Source organism: Varroa destructor, unplaced genomic scaffold (genome assembly GCF_002443255.2).
Source record: "Varroa destructor unplaced genomic scaffold, Vdes_3.0 BEIS01000003.1, whole genome shotgun sequence".
Taxonomy (NCBI): Eukaryota; Metazoa; Arthropoda; class Arachnida; order Mesostigmata; family Varroidae; genus Varroa; species Varroa destructor.
The window spans coordinates 33,355,527-33,377,416 of NW_019211456.1; the positions used below are offsets into that span (position 1 = coordinate 33,355,527).

At 40.4% G+C, this 21,890-nt stretch overlaps 2 protein-coding genes across 6 annotated transcripts; both read right to left on the reverse strand.

Moving 5' to 3' along the window:
* Nucleotides 1-832: 832 nt before the first annotated feature.
* On the reverse strand, nt 833-4,181 carry LOC147756848 (uncharacterized). Its single transcript, XM_086984287.1, has 3 exons — nt 4,048-4,181; nt 2,915-2,975; nt 833-2,324 (listed from the first exon to the last, which is right to left on the reverse strand). Exons 1-3 carry the CDS (start codon nt 4,159-4,161, stop codon nt 2,161-2,163), a joined length of 339 nt encoding a protein of 112 aa, XP_086840413.1. The 5' UTR covers nt 4,162-4,181; the 3' UTR covers nt 833-2,160.
* Nucleotides 833-21,454, reverse strand: LOC111247661 (protein Mo25-like). 5 transcript variants are annotated; one of them, XM_022798864.2, is made up of 9 exons: nt 20,439-21,452; nt 18,839-18,948; nt 16,855-17,005; nt 8,003-8,137; nt 5,699-5,974; nt 5,298-5,450; nt 4,962-5,077; nt 4,730-4,823; nt 833-4,506 (listed from the first exon to the last, which is right to left on the reverse strand). In XM_022798864.2, the coding sequence occupies exons 3-9, from the start codon at nt 16,963-16,965 to the stop codon at nt 4,225-4,227; spliced, it is 1,167 nt and encodes a 388-aa protein (XP_022654599.1). In that variant the 5' UTR covers nt 16,966-17,005; nt 18,839-18,948; nt 20,439-21,452; the 3' UTR covers nt 833-4,224. The 5 variants fall into 5 exon arrangements, with proteins under 5 accessions (XP_022654599.1, XP_022654598.1, XP_086840411.1 ...); XM_022798863.2 differs by having other exon boundaries at nt 18,839-18,959; XM_086984285.1 differs by lacking the exon at nt 5,699-5,974 and having other exon boundaries at nt 18,839-18,959; nt 20,439-21,454.
* Nucleotides 21,455-21,890: the final 436 nt, after the last annotated feature.

Here is a 21,890-nt window from a genome sequence, read left to right on the forward strand (position 1 = left end):
AGTTTGATTGTAAAATTTTCAATTGTATGTGTCAGGCTAATCGAACTCGAAAAACGCAAACGTTTATTATATATATGTATATTTTGGTGTTTTTGTTATTGGTGAAGAGGGGATCACGGTAAGCGTTACCGGAAAACATCAGTTACTGTCGCTTACTTTCGGCTCCTTAAGCCTATTATGTTTTTATTCTAAGAGTCGTGAGCAAAATTAACAGGTTAAGAATATTATTTATTTTTTATTTCATACTTAGCTGTAGGTATGTAGAGGTACATAGCTATACAGCTTTTTCCAATAAATAACAAAATTCCGTAAGATTCAGAACAGTGTCTAACGTTGCATAAACTAAGACCTAGATAGTGTAAAACTTAGTATTACTATCTACAACTTACTTTAGTTAGCTGGCTTTTTCTACGTTTCCTACGTTGGCTACGTTTTCTAGAACCATGCTGTCTTTCAATGTCGCACGATGTTCAAAAATCTAACGCCTGTTGATATCAAATTATCAATTAATAAAATATACCTCAATCATGTGTCAACTTTGATTAAAATATCAGTAGCTTTGTGCCTGTGCGATGATAGTTCGTTCGGGTCTCGTGACTGTTGCCGTTTTAAGTCCCAAATGCGGCTAAGGTTTGCATATTAGCGGACCGGCAATTATATTGAAATGCCCACATTCGCATAAAGCTGTTCACAGATCGTTTTTGTAGGGTCGTCTGCTTTACTGTGATCGGTAGTCAAAATATATTCTACGTTACCGGTACCACATCATTAAACTTTCTTCAATTTAAAATATTCTGTGCTTTCGTTATTAAAAGTAATTAACCTGTTCATGTACAGTATTCAGCTTTTATTGTTGTGTTTACAAAATAGTTGAAAACATAACGTACACGTTAGATAGGCGACATATGACCTTAACTTGAAATGACCGTGTTACAAGGCCCAGCTTTTTCATAGGCAACGAACAGTCGCGAAATTAATCTCTCGTGGACGGATGTGCTAATTAGAATACAGTTACAGTTTATGAGGAATTACCTTATTAGTTATTGCTTTGTGTATATATCTACTATTGCGACATGTGGGAACTCTGTCATGAATTGCTGTTTACCAGCTTGGAAGCACGTGATGCAGTAATAAGGTTAGACCGTCGTCGACATCTACGATCGTGTGCCCTTATTTTCGGAGGCACCCCTAAAGCTAAGGCTGGGCTGGGCTGGGCTGCTGCAGCGTCTGACGTGACCCAGATTGCTTAAGGTTTAGCTCGTGAATTACCACAAAACTCACCGCAAGATGAAGCCTAAACCACCTGTTCTTCAAATAGCCTTACGTCTAAACCAATATAATAGTTAGTAATCTTAAAGGATAATCTCTGACAATACATTGTTGCGTATTTGGACTACATTAACGGGCAGAGAGGAAAATCGAGCACTTCTCATTTTGCGCAGTAATAATTATATGTGTATACGACCTCGTTATAGTTTGATACATGTATATTTTACATATTGATATTTGTATGATAATCATATTTATCGATCATGAAAAGGTTGCGATCTGTTTACTTTTGTGCTGTGACAAAAATCTCGTTTCGAGTGGGTCAGTTCCTACGATAGGGCGAGCCTATTCGAATCAGAAAACAATATACACCTGTGGATTATCTCATTTAGCTTGCCTCTATCGAAGTATATATATATATATAAACTTATGTCCTATTTACCGCGACTGAATGTCCTCTAATCTGTCGGCTAAGAGTAAGAAGGATCTCAGCAGGACATCATTAATCCGAAGCAAGTCTGGCAATTGCCAGTTGGATTTCACAGAATTCACGTTAGCTTGGACCGTTAGGACATGTACAATATGTAGTAGGTCAAAATGTAACTGAAGTGAGAAATAGTAATGGATAACAACTAATGATAACTAGTATGTAGTAGATTTTATCGTTGCCACCATTAGAGTGCTTATCTTTCTCTAGCCTATCACTGCTTTATTCATTATGTGTTTTCATATAGAACAGTTCCCTATCATAAGTATAGTAAAATAAGCACTGTATAGGCGACTATACTTTTCTTACATTTGTATTTTGTACAGATAGATAAGGTGGCACATTTCTGTTTAACGCGGATCATAGATCGGAGAATCGTTTACTGGAAGATCAGACAGCCAAAATCAGTCGAATCTGGTTAACATGGTTGCAGTCGCCTTTTTATGGGCTTGCGACATGATTCCTCTTGAGATGACGAACTCCCATCTACTACTTTCCCTCCTATTTTTATCCCTCTCGCTCTGTACGTGACCCGTTTTTCGCGCCATTGCATTTTGTTGCGTCGGCCCTGGGACAGCACAACAGAGTTGAATAAGGCATTGTGATGTGACTCGTGGCGCTGGCGACAAACTTGACATCACCGACGCCACGAGGACCGTATTTTGCAATATATAATTGTGATTATTATTACTATCGTCGTTTTACTGTGTTATACGCTGCCTCTTTACGTTCACCCATAGGGATATGCACAGGAACGTGCACCGCTGTACACAGCGTTTAGGTAATAAGATACGTAGTAGGTCCTAAGGTCAATATGGCAACATTATGCGGTGACTCTTCATTTCCATCTTCTTTATGTTTTCTTTTCATCTGTACCGTATGGATATTCATTCTGCCTTTTTTTTTGTTTTATGAGCTGATCCTTTTTTCCCAAGTCGTCCCTTTTCTTCGTCGTCTACTTATTCGCCTCTAGTTTTTACCGAGTCAATTTACGTATACAAAGGTCCTGCATCTTCGTTTTTCCTATTTCACCGGCGTTGTGTACGCGATTAAAGTAGTGCTCACATACTTAATTATGTGCTTAACAATTATTTAAGCACAGCCTTTTTATATGCTTTTGTATTGTTTTTATAATAATAATAGAAAAACTTCACTCACCTATGGGTCGATGGATTATGTCGTCCACAGACGATACGATACCCATTGTACGAGTAGAAGGCTGTACGCATGCGTAAAGTAAAATCAAAATATCATTATCATCATAGTATACGGTGTGTTTAAGTTAGGGAACTTTTTCGAATTGTTTTGTTATAATGTTATTTGTTGCTTTTTGTACAGGATAAAAGCCAGTTATTTTTAGGTTAAGGTGACAAACTTGTCACAGTGAACAGCGGTCGATTTCAAAATCTGAACGAAAACCAGCTGTTACACACTCCTCTTAAAGCGATACAAATACTCACCAGATCTTTATTTTTCTTCAAAAATTATGATTTACCTTATCATCAGTTTATGAGACCTCAGGAGAATCTGGGAGCAATCTTTTTGAGGCGAACCGAAAGATCCTCAATAGAATTTAGATTCAAGGAGAAAATTTAATAAAATTATTTAAAAAAGATTTCGATATACCTAGGTTTCTGATAGAGAAACTAAAGACCATCTTAGAAAGGACTACATTAAATGTCGAGTGTATTTTTTGAGTTTGCGCACTTTTGGCCCTTTTGAGCCCTTTGTTACTGCAAAATTTAATTTCGTTGTATTTTTTATGTAGCGCCTTTCGATAATACACCAGCCAATCTCGCTCGACGGATAGTTATTATGAGCACATTGTATATTCGAAGAAAAAAGGAATATTATATAGATGGCTATTTAACTGTTTGGGTCTTGGACGAAATTACTGCCGGTTATATTAAATACACACTATTGTCAGAAATTAAACTATGCGACGCATACAAGATATTTCGTTAAAATATCTCCGTGTGTTTCGATACAACTTTATAAACAGGGTCGAAGAAACAATTTAGACGTGCCATTTTGTGTGTGCATCTGTATATAGCATTTCAAACGGTCGTAGTTGATCTCACCGGTATTCCCGAAAGCCATTAACTTCTAATAGTTACTATAATGTGTTCTGTTGAAATGATTCGGTTCTGTAAACAAGCTTGTGACTGTTGACGGTCATGCTCACGTATGTATGTAAATACGTGTGTGTATCTAAATCATATATATATTGTATACGGGGATCATCCACACATTTTGCAGCGTTTCACGCCAGTATTTTAGCACTGGATTACCCTTGATATAGATGAAGTCCTGTGTTCTCTCCAACTTCGCCTACACGTATCTTTTTCTTCACACTTACATAGCAGCATACGATCACATTTGACATTTGTTATCATCAGAGCCATTATTAAGCTGCTGTGGCAAGCGTTCAGTTGCCGCGGGCTGGGGAAACATTTTCGGATGCGAGTTCAGCCATTTTGATCGACCGCAGGGTTTGGTGGCGGAAGGGGCGGCCCCTGATTGAGGCCGCCGCCGCCACCGCCACCAGCTCCACTTACTGGAAGTGGTATCGACTTGAGTTCACGAATCTGTTTGATGACATACGCCTTTTCATCGTTAAACTGCTCGGCTAAATTGGAGTCAACTTCATTCGCTAATTGGAACTTTGATAGGAACTCGACGAGCTTCTCGCGGTTGCGCAAAAGTATATCGAGGATTGGCTTCGGCTTGTGGGGATTAGCCACGAAGATCTGTGATGGCAAAACGTAAGTAATAAACGGGCTGTGAGCATTTTGGATGTATCGTGGCACAGATTAAGAACGAGTGCACAGGCAAACGATTAGATATGGAAACTTTAAATGTTAGCGCGTTTTTTTTATACGCGTATATATATATATATATATATATTATGTCTATATATATATATATATAATTATGTACAACTATGCTACTTTTATCGATATATTTTCTTACCTTGAACACATGGAAAGCCTCAAGTCGAATGTTTCGGGATTTATCTTTCAGCATGTTCATAGTAAGTTTCAGATTCTCTGAATTTGAGATATATCTAAAAAAACACCAACGACAGAATTGCACACATATATATTCAGTAACTGCTGTCGTTAACTCATTTTACGGTTGAGAGTTTTTTTGCCATGTATTACAGTTGTAATGTCAAGTCCTTATAGAACTGGATATTATTAACCTCGTCATTACGTTAAAGTTGTGCCGGTCAAGTAGAAGTTCACCCAGTAACTTAAGAGCCAAACGCCGCGTCACAAAATTCTCGCTATTCAATAGCGCTCGGTAGTGTGTGAAAACCTGAAACGGTAATTTTCTGTTTTGTGTTATTGTTGACTGGCATACGTATGAACTCATCAAAAATAATACGAGCAGAAACCGCAACGAAAAAGATACAAAAGGATTCCTGGTGTTTTTGCATCAGTTGCCATCAGTACGACATTTGTCGGGTAGCATTACTGTCAACTGAAGCCACACCTCCGTACGTATACATAAAAAGGATACAGTCAAATACACTAACCCTATCATAATTGGCCTCTAGGAACTCTGCTACAGTAGATTTGTGTCTCGTTAGAAGTTCTTTAAACGACGCAAACGCATCCGCGGCGATATCGGCGGACGAAGCTTCGACGTACTTGAACAAGTTGTAGAGGTCATCCGAGTAAAGCACAATCTGTAAAATAAAATAACATCTCTGGTGTGATAACACGAAAATAATCTCACGGCTGAAATAGTATTTACAATATTCAACGCAAAATTGGGCAATGGAAAAAATCAATCGCTAATAATTTGCGAGAAACTAATCTTGTAGGCAAGTTCACGATACCTTTCTAAGCACCATTCATACAGTTGCACCCAGTTTGGGGCATAGACGACTTCACATATATGGAACTAACTATTCCGAAGAACTAAACTACGGACCTTGGCGAGGCTCTCATGCCTTGTACACTCCCTGAACGTCTGTCCACAGCTAAGTGCGATGTCCGGCCTTTCGTAGCCACTCAGCAACAGAAACAGTATTGCCGGCTTGAGGTAAATATGCTCGACAGTCGGATATCTCTCGCCCGATCGATGGCGGAGAATCTGGGTAAATATGTACACGACATCCTTGCGTCCCTCGAAGTCAATTTTCGATAGATTCTGAACGAGTAGTAATAGCAGATGCGAGCTATACACTTCCTGAGCTAATTTCGACATCTGCACATATAACGAATTGGAAGAAAACTATTATTAAAATCATTTAGGACGGATAGAACCAATTGAATATGTTTATTTTCCCACTAAAATTTGAATGCTAGAATAAATCTCGCTAATTTTGCGTCCCATGCTGCTGTTAAACGTTTTTTCAGACGGCTGATATTCAACAAACGGTTAAGTGTTTATAAACCTGATTTCGAACCTGGATTACGACTTATTCCTAAGCTCAGGGGAAAATTAATTGACCATGCTCTACGCGGAAATACACCATCCCTAGTGAGCTTGAAGTTGATCGAAGAGAGAAAAATTTGCGACGCTTATTTCCACACTGTCCATATTTGCTGATTGCGGTTATTTTTTTACAGAATTTCCATACAAATGAACAATTACACGTATTCACCTATCTAACGTCAAAAATTAATCCGTTTTGCAAAGGTTCTCAAGCACTCGACGCAGCGATAATATAAAGTGAGCACAAGTAGTAAAAGCCATTACAAGTATTTAACAGGATTTAATCTGTGAGTGCAGATATTGCTATTCGATATATCTGTCAGCTGTCTAACTATTATAGCTGTCTAACTAGCATATTAACTAACATCTTTAGCTTAAATTTTAAGTCCTTCTAACGAGATCGTACTGTATGTTTTCATATTTCTCAGTCTCAACTAATGGGCGCCGCACAAACAGTCGTAGCGGTATACCTAAGCTAAACTCGGTAGCATGTGGTACAGACCCCATCAGTCATATTTCGCACCCCTTTATTGGTTGCTTTACATGCTCGGCACCACCACAATGCTGCGCAGCTCTCTCTCTCTCTCTCTCTCCAAAAGCACGGAATGGTTTCTTTTTTTCGTTAATCGTAAGTATGACTTTTTTAGGGGTAAATTTTTCATAATGAAGCTAAGCCTACCTGTGGAAATATCTGAAAATGCTTCTAGTTGTTTTCAGAGTTCCCAAACCAAACCCCCTTACGTATCTATAAGAATACTAGGACTGAGTACCTAACTCAATTCGACCTGTTCTGACAGCTTAAGTCTATTCTGTATTACGTTTTTTTCTGTTTGATATGCTGAAAAGTAGATTGTGGCGCTGAACTTTTCTAACAAAAGAATTCGATCAGATGGCTGTAAGTTCGAGACTAAAACGAGCGATTATAATTAATGATTATGTTAATGAAATTGTAATTAAAGATATAATGAAGCCTTGATTCCATTCGAAGCTGTATTAAAACAAGTACTGCCAAAGCAAGCTGATAATTTAGCGAGTTATACCGCAGCAGTTAGTTGCAAATACCGGTTTAAGTTCCGCACTACAGCGCCAAGTAGCTATATGTGACGCGCGGTGACTGTTATCGAGATTTACAAATCAGCATCTTGAAAAACTTCGTTCGATATGCTTTGACTAGCTACGGTTTCCTCGTTTAGCAATTTTTACTCAACACGATCAACTTCTATACACCCTAAACGCCTCGTGATTTTTTTTTGCCCTTTTAATGCAGCTAAGTATGAGGGATTCATAGCAACTACGAGGCAGAGTCTACGCACCTCATGGCTGCCATAACAATAACCGAAAAGTCCCACGAGCAGAAAGCTGTGAAGCACTTTTGACTGGCCTATTCAAGGAAAAATTTATCTAATGCATTTCAACAAATGAATTTTGCTTTTGACGGTTGTTCCTTTACATGCTCCTTTCCGTAGGAAAATCGTAAGTGAAGAAACCGCGAGTCGAGGCCCCTAACTTAAAGACTTTCGTAGTAGCCGCGGCTCTTATAAAAAGCAAAGAAGGAGGAATACCCGAAATCGAATGGGTATTTAAATTACCCTAGAACAACGATGTACTTAGAAGATTCCCGACTTCGTTGAAAGCTAGAAGCATTTTCGTTTTTCGGAAATGGCTTGAACATACTATAAATACCATGTCCTATTTTCTTTGTGCTACCAGGCAAGGTTCGAGCTGTCGGTGCACAAACCTAACTATGTTCAGATTCTGCCCCTGCACAGGAAAATCTGCTTGGTACAGCTAACTAACCTGGGGATCCGGTTGCGCGTCGTTATTGCCCATTTCACCAGCAGTACTATACAGAAATGTCCGCATAAGACAAAGGTTCTTTGAGACATCTTCTTGCGCCTTTAAAGCTTTCATCAGCGTGTTCGGTAGCTGCTCCTGAAACGACCATATCAGCATAACAGAATGTTCGACAACAGTGTATGTTTAAACTGAATACATTATTTATTGATTTAACTTTATGACCTCAACCTTTGTGCTTCCGCAATTTCTATATTTAACTAATAGATCTATGGAGTTTCTATCAACATGACACGACTGGCAGAGTGCTATATTAAACCGAAAAAGTTCGTGCAGGAGAACCGACTAACAGGTTAAAGCCGTTAAAGCTCAGCTCTTCGGCAACTACGAATTTAGTAAAGTGTAGTCCTGATAGCAAGATTTGCACATAAAGGAGGGTTTTTTATGTATGTTTGATATTAACATGTTGAGCTTATTGAACGTTAACTTGCGAACATAGATGGATCACGCACTTTTATTTCATCATTGGTGTTCATCATATCAATGTTAAACTACTCTGACCTGCTCGCAGTAGCGAGGGCAAGCAGGCTATTGTGAATGCCACCACTGCGATCCTTTTTACGCAATTTGCAGAAAAAGAGCCTCCAAGAATCCGAGAAAATTTTCGTCTCGTCAAACCTCCGGAAAATGGGCCAGCAGTAGAACGTCGCAACGCAGTCTAATAAGGACACGTTAACCTGGACAATAGGCTTGAGTTTGAAATGCTGACCGCAAATTTGTCTATACGTAAATCTATACGCGAGCGTCTAAGATCAAAATAATGAATTTTTCAAGTAACCTTTGCCATGCCTCTCGACTCGACACAATGAAAGATAGCTTCTGCATGAGAAATTAGCCCTTCGTTGCTTTGCTAACAGCTTGTCGCTTATATTGTCCAAACATGCATACGTTACTCATTGTCGCTTATCGTGAAATCATACACTGCCCTTCGCATATACGCAGTTACTAAGCATTTGGTAGAAGGATGCAAAAGCAAAGATATTTAATTACAACAGCCTCGATGTCATGTACAGAGTTCAATATATCAATTATGTCCTATGTACAAATTTGATTTAGAAATACTCCGACTTATGTAACGGCAGCGGTACAGAGAACGGTAAAGCACGGCCGTCCTCGCCCAGTCGTGTGCAGCTGACCAAGCCACCCCTGGGCAGTGCCCCAGCTATCGACTGAGTGGTCACCCATCCATAAAGACACCGAACAGCTTCGCTCCGTTTTGTTCTAGCTCGTTTCTTCATTGTCTTTTGCCAAGGCTTTTACAATTTTACTGCTTATATTTCATAGAATTCCCAGTTCTTTTAATACACTTAATAATTATAAAAAAAGGTTAATTAGTTGGCTTATCGACATGTTCGAAATAAGAATAACACCCATTCCAATGGGCTGTTCACTGGCGTGCGGTAGTGAGCAGCGGTCTCCCACTTCCTGGCTTCAACCTGGTTAAATGGCAGTCAATGGGGCAGCGAGTGGGGCCGGATTATGGTGACCGACTAGAAGATGCGTACACAGTTCTCCATAAACACTCAATTCAGCTTGCGTTCACCAAGAGTATTTGAGTAGTATGTACTGGGAGGAGTGGTAGTGGTAGGGGGAGGGTGTTATGGGTATTCAGAGAATTCGGTATCTAGGAGCAGCGGACCGAACGGAATGGGGAAACAGGGGTTGGGCACTGGAGGGCTACAGCATTGATAGTTTTGAGCCTTTTGCTGCTAGGGCAGCGGAAGCTACTGCTGTTTATGTCGCTGCTCTTACATCTCCTGCACTTTGTGCCTTTTTCTACCCCTCTGCACGATCATACCTCTCCTTGGTCCCCTCAGTTGCTCATGCGAATGGGATGTGCACGGCGCCTTTTGATTTTTTTGTCCTCTCTTCTCCACTCCCTTCCTTTGGGGACCATGGAGAACTTAAGCGACACAACGACCCTTCCTCTGAAGCCGTTTGCCGGCTGGTGCTTGTGACCGGCACCGGTATTGTCCATGAGCCACTAACAACGGCGACTACCATCATTGACACTGATGCAACCACGGAAGCCAATCCTACGATCGACCCGCCGTCGTTGCCGCTGCGGCCGCCGCAATCCCTTCTGCCGCTGCTTCTTATGTCATCTTAAATAAACCGTCATTGTTGTCGTTTTTTACAGCTCGGTCACTTACCCACATTGTGGACGTCGGAAGCAAAAATTGTCGGGAATCTCGCACAGACATAAAACGACCTAAGTGTCTGGAGGGGTTTCTTAACAAGTGGCGATGGCGGATGTTGCGGTCGCGCTACTAATACTGATGTAGAATCGGAACGCGAAAGCGCAAAGAAACAACAAAGACAACCACAACGTCGCTTGGATGGACAAGGATGCAAACAACAACGACAATAGCACCAAGCCAGGCTTAAGAAAAGCGCACTGACGTTTAAGAAGTTGACCCGCCGAAAATTTCGCCTGATCAGGCCAGTAAACAAGTGCGCCTCGCAGATTCGGCCAGCTACATTCTGCCTTAGCCAGGCTGGCCTGGAAATCAGCTCCAGACAGTCGAAAAACACTCACGCGTAGGTCTTCTCACTGCAGTTCCTTTTTTCTTGTTACTATTGCTGTTGTTGTTTCACTGTACCAAGGAGAGGGGCGGAAAAGCTACCAAAGTATGGCAAAGAGTTCTGCAAGTGGTGGGGAAAATATAGCCCGGGAATACTCACCGTCTGTTTGTTAAAGTCCAAGAAGGCTCGATTCTTCGAGAAAGGCACACGAAAGCATTCATCCGTGACTGTCACGTACAAAACTGGTGATCATTAACAACAAGCGAAATCTCTAAAAATCTATTACAATTTCTATGCACCTAGATTGTTATTAAAATATGGGGTAGGTAAGCTAGGTTAACGCAAATCGCTGACAGAAATAAATTTTATGATACATTGAAAGAAATTGATTTGAAGAAGGATTTAATAGGTATGATACATCGTAAACGCGAAGCTTGAATTTATAATGCAAAGTCTTTTCTATTCGAAGGGTTTGCAGAATAAACGAAGATACCCTTGATGACAAGTTTACGCTGAAGTTAATGTAACTATAATAGGGATTGTACAATGTATCTAAGATACAAAAAATACCACACCTTATGTAGGTTATTTTGTTAAATAAAATGTACGCTTAACGAGTTTATACGTTTATATATATATATATATATATATATATATATATATATATATATATAAGCGAATTTGGTTTTCTAAAGATATAAAGAATACTCATCATAGGACTTCAACAGCGTAGGCAGGCTCAGCCCTAGAACCGATCATCTCTGGTATAGCCTTGGATCTGTTCTTCGCATTCAATATCCTACCACATAAATAGATAGCAGTAACGTGTTCTGTGTTTGCGTCTGTTCGTTTTCTCCTCGGCCCTGTTTCTCGAGAGTAAGCAAAAGCTTGTTTTATGAGTACGCCTGTTGGTAGCGAAAGTCGTATTGGCAAACACTGCATTTACCACCTACTTCAATGGAATGAATGAACGAAAAACCGTCGTCCATAGGCTGGACATGATGCTGCTTCTGATGCTACTGCTGTCGCCCCCTGGATCGTGGCTGGTTGTTCCCGGTGGCTGTTGCAGCGATACCACAGCGACTGTCAATCGCCCGCCAGCAGCTTTTCGTTTCATCCGCTCTAACCACGGAGCTACAAACGGAGAGGATTCGGCCGCTGCTTCTTATCAGGCAATAGAAGCAGTAGCACTTCCTGTACACGTCGTCCACGCAGCAAAAGAGGACGCGTTCTCTAAGATGTCTCGAATGAATGTAGTAGTGAAGGCCAACTCAGCGAAGCTGTGAGCGACGTAATTAGAACCGGGGCCAGCCTGAGAACGGATAATACGGCTGGGATACGATGCAAGATCGAAACTGGCACCGTCTCTCTCGCTCTCTATATTCATGCCGTCATCAACCTACTCTATAACAACGACAATAAGGGGAAAAATAACCTTGCCAAAGGCAGTCTGTACACCATGTGTTGCGAGAGAGAAAAAGAGAGAACGCGAAAGAAAGTCGGGCACGAGCGCACTCACACAAAAATATTCATGGGAGTAACAGGAGGGAAATGTGAAACGCCGTGATTTACTAAATCTAACATACGTAAGTTCTGCAATTAAACAAATAGCATCGACTGAACGAGAGAAAATTATATAAACCCCGATGTTTAGGAACCCTTTGTATGTGTTTAGGGAGCGTTGAAGTTCCTACCGTTTGAAATGTCCGTCATAGAATAAAGTCGTACATCTGATGTTACGACAGCTTTCTGTTAAACAATAATCTTAGTGACTGGAATACATTTACAAAATACTGGATTAGTTTCTTAGACCTTAGTTGTCCATGGGAGTCGTATAGTAGCATTTAATAGTTGAATTGAAAAAAACGCGTATACGTTAAAGCAAATCGCTGACAGAAATAAATTTTATGATACATTGAAAGAAATTGATTTGAAGAAGGATTTAATAGGTATGATACATCGTAAACGCGAAGCTTGAATTTATAATGCAAAGTCTTTTCTATTCGAAGGATTTGCAGAATAAACGAAGATACCCTTGATGACAAGTTTACGCTGATGTTAATGTAACTATAATAGGGATTGTACAATGTATCTAAGATACAAAAAATACCACACCTTATGTAGTTATTTTGTTAAATAAAATGTACGCTTAACGAGTTTATACGTTTATATATATATATATATATATATATATATATATATATATATATATAAGCAAGGCCCTAACCACAGGCGGTCGATGACGTTCTGCAGTTGAGGACACTTTGAACCCTTATATCTATCTTTGTGGAATAGTCTAAGTAAAAATGGCCGTCACCCATTCAGAGTGCAACAGTATCTCAAGCAATCTTCATCACTTCTTTGTTACTTCGAAAGAACCCAATACGTTTTCGCTAATCTCATTATCTGTAGACAACCGAGTGCATCACTTAGCTGTTGTAGTGAGCATTTTTACATCAAGTAACTTGGGTTACCTTGTTTTGTTTCTGAAAAATTCGATGCACACATCGTCTAGTAAACACCGAAATGGTTACCGTTTTAGTATTTCTATCTGCAACGCCTGCTAGCTAATAATAATACTAAGTCGCTACTCATTTTAATAATGTCACAAAGTATAGCATGTCCACATGACAAACCCTGCCCTCCACGTTTATATTCATCGTCGGCCCAACTTTATTGCTTTAGAATAGTGCCGACGAGATTACACGGTATCGTGTTCTATATGGTAAAGGAAAGAGAAATTCTCAAGATGGAGCGAAGGATTTGTAAAACGACGGCAATGGCATCTGGTATTGGCGTGCTCTCATTTGTGGCTCCCCGGCTCAGTCGAGTGATGGCAAGCTGCAGAATGTGGGGCAGCAAATGAGTTGAAGAAAACTCTACTTGGAACAAGGCTTACTGTACAAATCTGATCTGATTACTTGTTTGCCAGCAGTTCTGGATGCCGCAATTGTAGCTACATTCGGTCACTGCTTCAAGCAGTTGAGACGATGGTTCTCACATAAGGCACTTCTCGAGAAAGGAAAGAAAAAAAATCGAAGGGGAAACACTTTGAAGTCATTTTGCGCTTGATTGCACGGTTACAGGTTCAGAATGACTCAGTGTACGGCATTCCCCAGATTCCTTTTATTCTTCATACACAAATACCCTTTCATCTGTCGGTATTGTCCTCTGTGCGCTTCGGCTTTTTTGTCGTCTTTTTCGCGTCTCCATTCTCTGGCTCTCGCAGGTGCAAAGTGCGACAATCTACCAAATGCTCGTCTATCCGATCTGCTCTCTACACCGACCCTCCAAGCTATTTTTGAGAATTGAAATGAAAACAAAGGAAGACGTTATTATGGACTCATCAACGACGAGCGCAACGGAGTCAGAATTCGAGCAATGCAGGCCATTCAAGTAAGAATAGTTGTAGCCGTAGTTTTCAGGTCGCGTTGCTTAAATATCCGCTACCGCTTCTCTGTTCAGAGGATTCATGCGCTCTGACGCCGATTACGTTAAGGGACTCTTATGGAACTATATATGGGCAATATTATCTGGCTTGCTCGCATTAACATACACCTGACCATGTGTGTGTTGTATATATTTTTAAGTATGTGTCTGTTTCTATGTGTATCGTATCTGAGTCACGCCGCGTCAAAATTTATTGCTTATCCGAGTACCATTGGTCGTGTATAAGATATCCAATACTGTCCTAGGTAACATCTTCGCTTTCTCTGTTTGGTGGTTGTGCATCGTTCGAGCCGCTACGCACCATTCGTACACACAGCCCCCTTATTACCCTCTATCGCAAGTTCTGCCACCATCGAAAGGGACACAAATGGCATACGCTTCTAATTGTCATGTAATAGTAGTTGCAATAGCAATACTGAATATTGTTTTGATTAATAATGAAGACACCTCGATAGTAATGTCATACCTAGTGGTAATTTCGGACGTCTTGCCCTGCTAGAAAGGATAAATACTTATTAGTTGCGCATTATAGAACACACTGGCGCTCCACGTTTGAATAGGTCTATGAATACTCATAAGATAAGGAATGCATGCTCCAAACTGCACCATTACTGCTGACCACGTTTCTGCTCCTCTATATTTGGAGTTCCCACTAGCCCTATAGACCTCGATGAATGTCCCATATCTATTTTACATATGTACTTTTTCATCGCTTGCTAGACGTACTCTAACATCATCAGCACTAGCAATAGCAAGTTGTGACAGTAGCTAGAATCGTTTCTTTGCGTTTTTTTCCATTTCTGTATACGAACGTAAATTCTGTGTTACACTGGGGGCTCCCTGACGATTAAGTCAACGGGCATCTTTTCGTTTTTCCACGTCTGTCCGATTCGAAACTATGAATTTAATGGAAAGTTCGTATCATCCAGGAGCGTTTGAATCATTCCGTGTCCTGCTCCCTGTGACCCCTCGTTTTGCGCAGGATCTAAGGGAATTTTTCTCCTCAGTTCGCAACTGCGCATTCCGGCCGCCGCCTCTCCTTTAATGGTGATAACTCTTTGAAGCGGAAGGTGGCTTAAAGGTCACTATTTGGATATTATGACTTTATTATGGGGTCCGCGCTATTAAGGACGACACTTGCTGAGGCAAAGCCTACTCTGTTGCTAGAATGTTGTTCGGTAGAGCCAGAAGGACACAGCAATGTTGTATTCAAAAATTATTCAAGAGGTATGAGCAACTCGAATAGTGGCAACCGACTTAAACAGGTATAATAAAACCAGACTATGTGCGGGCACATCAGCCGTATAGAGAGAACCGTATCGGAAAGCGTTTGCGTCTGATTATTATGTTGAGCCCAAGCAACAAGTCATACATAACAAAAATAACGGTTACACATTAAAATTGCTGAAATCGCCTGAATCAAACGCGAGGACGACTGGCCAAAACGAGCTTCGGGAATATTTACGTGTTACGTGAGCTGAGGAATTGGCTTGCCATGCATTTCAACATCATTTCCCTTTCTTAACACCTAATCCTTTTAATGTCATAAATACTTCGTTCACTTCCAGCTGAGGCAATTTATGCATTCTTTCTAAGCTTAACTTGGACAAAAAGTTGTCGCAGTGCCAATTAGGTAAGTCGAATCTATACCTTACAGGATATCGATCCATAAGTGTCGCAGAATTTAACTTTTTAGGGTAGTTATATCACGTTTTCTAGACTAGAAAGAATTGCCACACCCACCGACCCAAGACACAAGACCTGCTCTACTAAACCTCTTCTTTTTACCAACAAAATGTTTGAACGACTTCGACAATATGGTCGTCAAAAGTGCATTGCAGTCACTTAAGTCTTCTAAAGGTCGACAAAAGCCTTTGTCATCGAGGTACTATAACGCGAAAACTACAGATACGGTAATGTCGCATAAAAAATACTGCGTTTTAGCTATATTTAGGTGAGATCTCTTCGGATAGTAGAACAAAGCTTCTTTTTAATATAATCAAGTAAAAGATATAGCCCTATCGCCCTGAATTTACACGAGGATTTCTTCTAGTGGTCGTAAAGGTTACTGTAGATACCGTTTTGAATATGAAAAGCCATGATTTAGCAATATGTTAGGGAATCATTTTTTATAGGTTCACATATTGAAAACAATAAGAAGCCTAGCGGCAAGCTTTTTTTTGTAGACACAGTAAAAACAGAAGAAGTTTGCGACATGCATACCCAAATTTCGTTAGCGGCACTTGTATACACAGTAACGGAATAAATGAATCTACACGTGAATATCGCACTAGGCAAATGTACGGATATCGCTAGACAATTCTTCAACGGCTTACACTGCTCAACCCGCCCATCTGACCCTTATCAGGAGCCATATGTATTGCACGAATCTGCTAATTTTTGTTTTAGTTTTACTTTTAAATATAAGGGTTAAACTATATAAGACTAATAACTAGCTTCAAAAGAGGTCAATGATTACCAGTTTGCATGCGTATCTGCTATTTACGTGCTTTTGTCCCATCGGCTTTCATTTCGAAATTATATCTTCAATGGACGGCTGACTAGCATTAATTAGGACGCTATTATTTCTGGGATGTTCGCCTGGCTCACATTATCACACTAGTTAACCTCTTGGGAATATTTAACGGTAATAATCTTCCATCATGTGCTAAAACATGTGCACGTTAGGCGTCAAGATTTCTACCATGTGTAAGGTGGTAGTACGTCTTACTTCAAAGCTGCCCACCTAGGCAAATAATTATATACTATAAATATACTATGATACCCTAGTGGGACTAAGCTATATGAGGGAGATATACCTTTTCAGCTTTTTTGTCGACCTTTTCAAGGGCATTAACCGCTTCCCGCAAGCTCTTCACCACCTCAACGGGGTTTTTAATCGATTTTCCAAAGAGTGGCATCTCGCTCATCCACCGAACAAGCACTTGTCGGTACCGTACGGTGCGTTACCTGTAATTTTTTAATCATCGTATCTTAGAGGCCGTGCGCTTACATCACCGGGTTTTCAAACAAAAGCATACTGTATAATATTCAGGAACTACAACGAATGCACTTTAAGAAAAGAAGCAATACGTTTCATTATTATTCAGCTCAAAGATATACAGTAGCATAACAGAGAAGGTTCATACATGCAATGTGACGTCTAATATTGTTCTACATTATTTCACAATATATAGATAACGATACACTTTAGGAAAATAGTGGGATTTTTGTGCGCGACTTATAGAAACGTTTAGACATGGGAACTTCGTTCGGTACTGTATCTGTATATACAATAAAGAATCAAGTTCATATATAGTATCCACGGCAGTTTAGATTTGAAGCCAAATTACAATTTCTACTACTACAGCTTACCGAGACATTTTTGAATCGGGGTTCAAAAATAGAGCGGGGCCCTAGGCTTAACCGATAGCCTAGGTGGCATCTAACACATAATACATTCACAATGAACTGAGAAATTTATTAAGAACACCTTATTTATTCGCAGTACTACGCTTAGGTATAGAGCGCTTTAGCAAAATATACATTTAGGCATATTACGTTAAATTTAAAACAACTAGTTTTATACAACTTAATACGGCGAACATTTAGCTATGGTTAAGTATTTGCTTTTACTGTGTGTAGGGGGGTACTTCATCGGATCTGATGCGATGTTCTCTGGAGAGATGAGATGATAGGAATATTTTTCCGACAGCCTACATAATAGAGCGATCCTTTCACTCGATCCGCATCTTCATAATCCTTTATCAAGGTAAAAGAACTTTTCGGATCTTCTGCTTATGTCCGGTTTATGTTAAATAGAAGCTAGACAGGTGTTAGGATACATATCGCCTCACTTAAACGCTATAGTTAAATCCTATGAACTATAAGACATACAATTCGACCACACACAGACTAAATAACAATAAGTACTTGTTATTTCGTATAATAAAGGGCATACAGAATACTTGTCGTCATAATAACGATATATAGTATTTAGGTGTAGTCGTGTGCATGTTTAGTGTTCAATATCCCTTTCGCTCACTCATTTTGTGCAGCCTTAACGGAGACGGCTCTAAGAGGAAGGTAATTTCGTCGGTAATTTTAGAGCCCTGCTCGCCTACTGACTTATCTTCATAATAGCCATGTGGTGCCATCGTCAAAGGTCTCAAATAGACAGCAAAAAAGCGGACTAAAACACTACTGGTAGCATATACGGCAGCGAAAGGACGTTGCAGAATCTGAAAGTCAAGACCTAGTCATATCGCTGTTGTCTGCAGTTGCCGTTCTATTAGAATCACAAGCAAGGGAGCTACTAAGAAATCCTGTAAACTCGTACAATTTCTTGTATGGTCTATGCGTCATAGGGCCTGTTCTCCGTATTTAGAAACAGCGCTTAGTAGGGAAAATAGATAACAATTGCAGTCGGATTGATCTCTTGCTTTTTTCCACTCACTTCGACGCTGTAGGGTTTCATGCGATACCCCACTCTCACATCAGTTTATGGTGCCCATGATAACAGCGAGCTTCAAACGGACGGGCGCTTTCTACTTCTATTGATCCATTTGCCCTTGTACGTGACAATTTTTACTCGGGAAATCATTCGTTTATGGCGTTTGTATGATACACACAAAAACAGAAATAAATCTGGCTGGTGTAAAGCCTACAGCTTTCCGTGAGAGATAGATACATACGTCCACTACCGACTAATAATCCTAAAGAGCTGCTTCAGTCTAGACGTACCTAGCAGAAAATTGTGAAGGCATTACGTATTGAGTTAGACCGGTTTACACAACTGCCCACCTTATTCAACAAGGAACTTTCCCTAGAGACATTTCGCTTCTCCATTTCTCGTTCGGTTGCTCAGAAATGCCGCCAGGAAAGCAGGTGGCTAACAGCAATCGTCGCAAGTTCTGGATGGAGCCTTGGAACCAGGTACAAAATATAGTCGTTAGCTTGAGAACTAAGCATGTATTTTATCAGAAAATGATTGGATGATAGTAAACGAATAAAAAGCAGTTTTAAGGTAGATTCTTAAATTTCCCATTCGGAAATGATTGATCTGAATAGAGGCAAGGAAAAAAGTAGTCACTCCGTAAGTATTCAGGATAGGGTCACGTCTGAGATCTGTGAAAATCTAGTTTTTTTTAACGTCCTACTGCAATATACCTAATACAATATAACCTTTAAGGTTCAAATGGACGTCAAGGGTCATGCTTTGTTATCGCCAGGGTATATATCTGTCCGACTAACTTATTCTCAAAGATTCTAAAAGCATCAGCTACTTTAAACGCTTGTTGATTTCCGCTTCTGTGCGATCAACAAAAGCTGTAAATTACATTATGGTTCACGCTTCAGCAAATAAAAGGTGAGAGTTTTCACAGTCTTACAACGATTATTAAAGCAAACATTGGGTAAGACAAACCATGACATATTTTGTTGAATGTTAGCGCAAAGCTTAAGTGCTCACCACCTATTGTTTTGACAAGATGCAGCAAATTTCATTACTCCACTTTTATAAGCGGTTCTATTACTTCCTAAATATATCAGCTTCTATGCCTCCTAATATATAGAGATAATATATAATTTTTTTTTGTAAATAACGGACAACAAGTACGCCAATTTAGCATTCAATGTTTATCTTACTCAGATTCTAGACCCCATTTCTCTCCTTCCCTCTACAGATTTCCGCTCAGTCTGATGTGAACAAATGGGTTAAAGAAGATCCTAAGGTCGCTAATGCACTTTCTATGGTTTATATTGTTGTTCTATATTCGCTAAACACCTATATTAAAGAAGGACATCTTCTGGGGCCCGTCACTAGTTGGTATTTGATTTTTTGCCCATTACCCAACTCAGGGTTTTTTTGTGGATTGACTTCACCAAACATGTAGGCTAGGTCTTGTGTTGAACATTATATTGTTGAACTCGTATGGGCTTCTAATTAAATCTGTCCATAGTAATTTATTAAGAGAAGCCTATAGTATCAATTTAGCATAGATTTGTTCTGCAATTCCTATTAATTTACCTACTTAGCTCAGCAATGCGTTTCGTATATACTGGCAATGAAGACGTAAAGAGACTATTAATATCCATAACGTACACCCCTCACCTTCACCGACTATTTCTATTTCTACGATCGCTACCCAGCGGTAAGGAACTGCCTCCTATACATTAACTGTGCGTCATAACTTCGCCAACGTAAACCGCTGATATATCTTTATATACTGGTAGCTGCTGTGTTTTGCAGTATAGCGTAAGCATCCAGCAGTGCGTACAAACAAATGCTCCTAATCAATCTTTGAGCCAGCAATAACCATTTAGCAAAGTGCTAAATCACTTCAGATGATCGTCTATTGCTACGCTATGTCTAGCCAATTGTACTTCGCCTGATTATACGAACCCGATCCGATTCCAGTGCATTCAATCAAATCGGCTTCCACCTAATCAATGGTATATAATCACAAGTTCATGGACTGTTAAGCGACCGGCGATACGTGTGCTCCTATCGAACGACAATTCCAATCTTAAGTTGCTCTGATCCCTGCCGATGTCGATCCCGGTGGTTGACTGAATCCGTTTGTGCTCGTTACATCCGTTTTCACATGTTCATAATCATACTAATCTCGCGCACGCGATATTTTTCTTGCTGCTTGCGGTATTCGCCATGACGGGCAACTCCAGCCCCCACATGACAAATGCTAACGGAAATCGTCCTTCGGTTCACGTAGGTGATAACGAGTAGAAGGAGAATTACAGGTGTGTGGTATAACTACAAGTGACACAAAGCACATTATCCACACTTTTCCTCTAGGATTCATTCAAATATCCGTTACGTACTGCTGGATGTAGCTCAGTTAGCGCGAAAACACTGATAACAGACGACATCGAACGAGGTGATTGAGTTAGTGGGCGCAGAATTTCGAAGACATTTTGTTTACTACTCGTTAAGTCGCGGAAGTCACTCACCAGCTGGCTGGCAGCATTCGATATTCACTAGGTAACTGGGCAGAGCTTGCAATTTTTGTTTAGATCGCACGCCGCTGCTGCTGCTGCTACTACTATTCCTACTACGGGTACTCCTGAACCTCTGCGCGAAACAGCTCTACGCTGCGTGCTCCGAGTTCGTCAGTGTCTTAACGTGAACGACGCGGACCGATAAGACGGTCAGCGTAATACAGTTCACAATTGTTTGTATGCATTACTGTCAATCAAACACGACTATGTACAGCCACTTCTCTATAGGAGAAAATGATTCTCTATTGGGAAGAGCGCGGAGGCTGCAGGCAAGCCTCCACAGCATCATCCCCTCACAGAGCTCCAGAGAGAGCAGTAAACGGCCTACATGTAGTATGTCGCACTGAAAAGAACCTAGCGGCAAAACCCATTCCCAAAATGAGAACGGACACAGCAAAGCGGGTCGAAGTCTCGGGGGGCTCCATTTTGGAGGTGGAGGGCGGGCTGTCGGAGAGGCCTTGCCCTTTCACAGTTTCGAGGGGAAGAGCCGTTGTGGCATCGTAGCCGTTCTGCATACCTCCCATTACTCAGGCTGTACATGCAGTTTCCCCTGCCTACTCTTTACCCATTTTTCCCCTGGGCAGTTCTATACTAAATAGGATTTCGGAGGACATCGGTAAACACTATATTGTAGAGAAAACGCCAATGAGAATAAGACAATACTAACGAACAACAGACGGTTGATAACCGCAAAACTTGCTATGCAGTTGTCTGAAACGTTGTGGCTAGAATGTTTCATCAATACACACACACAAAACAGAGATTTCATATTTTGTTTTTCAGTTAATCCCTTTTGTTTAGAGCTAGAACCCTCCTAGTTTCTATTGGATATCTTGCG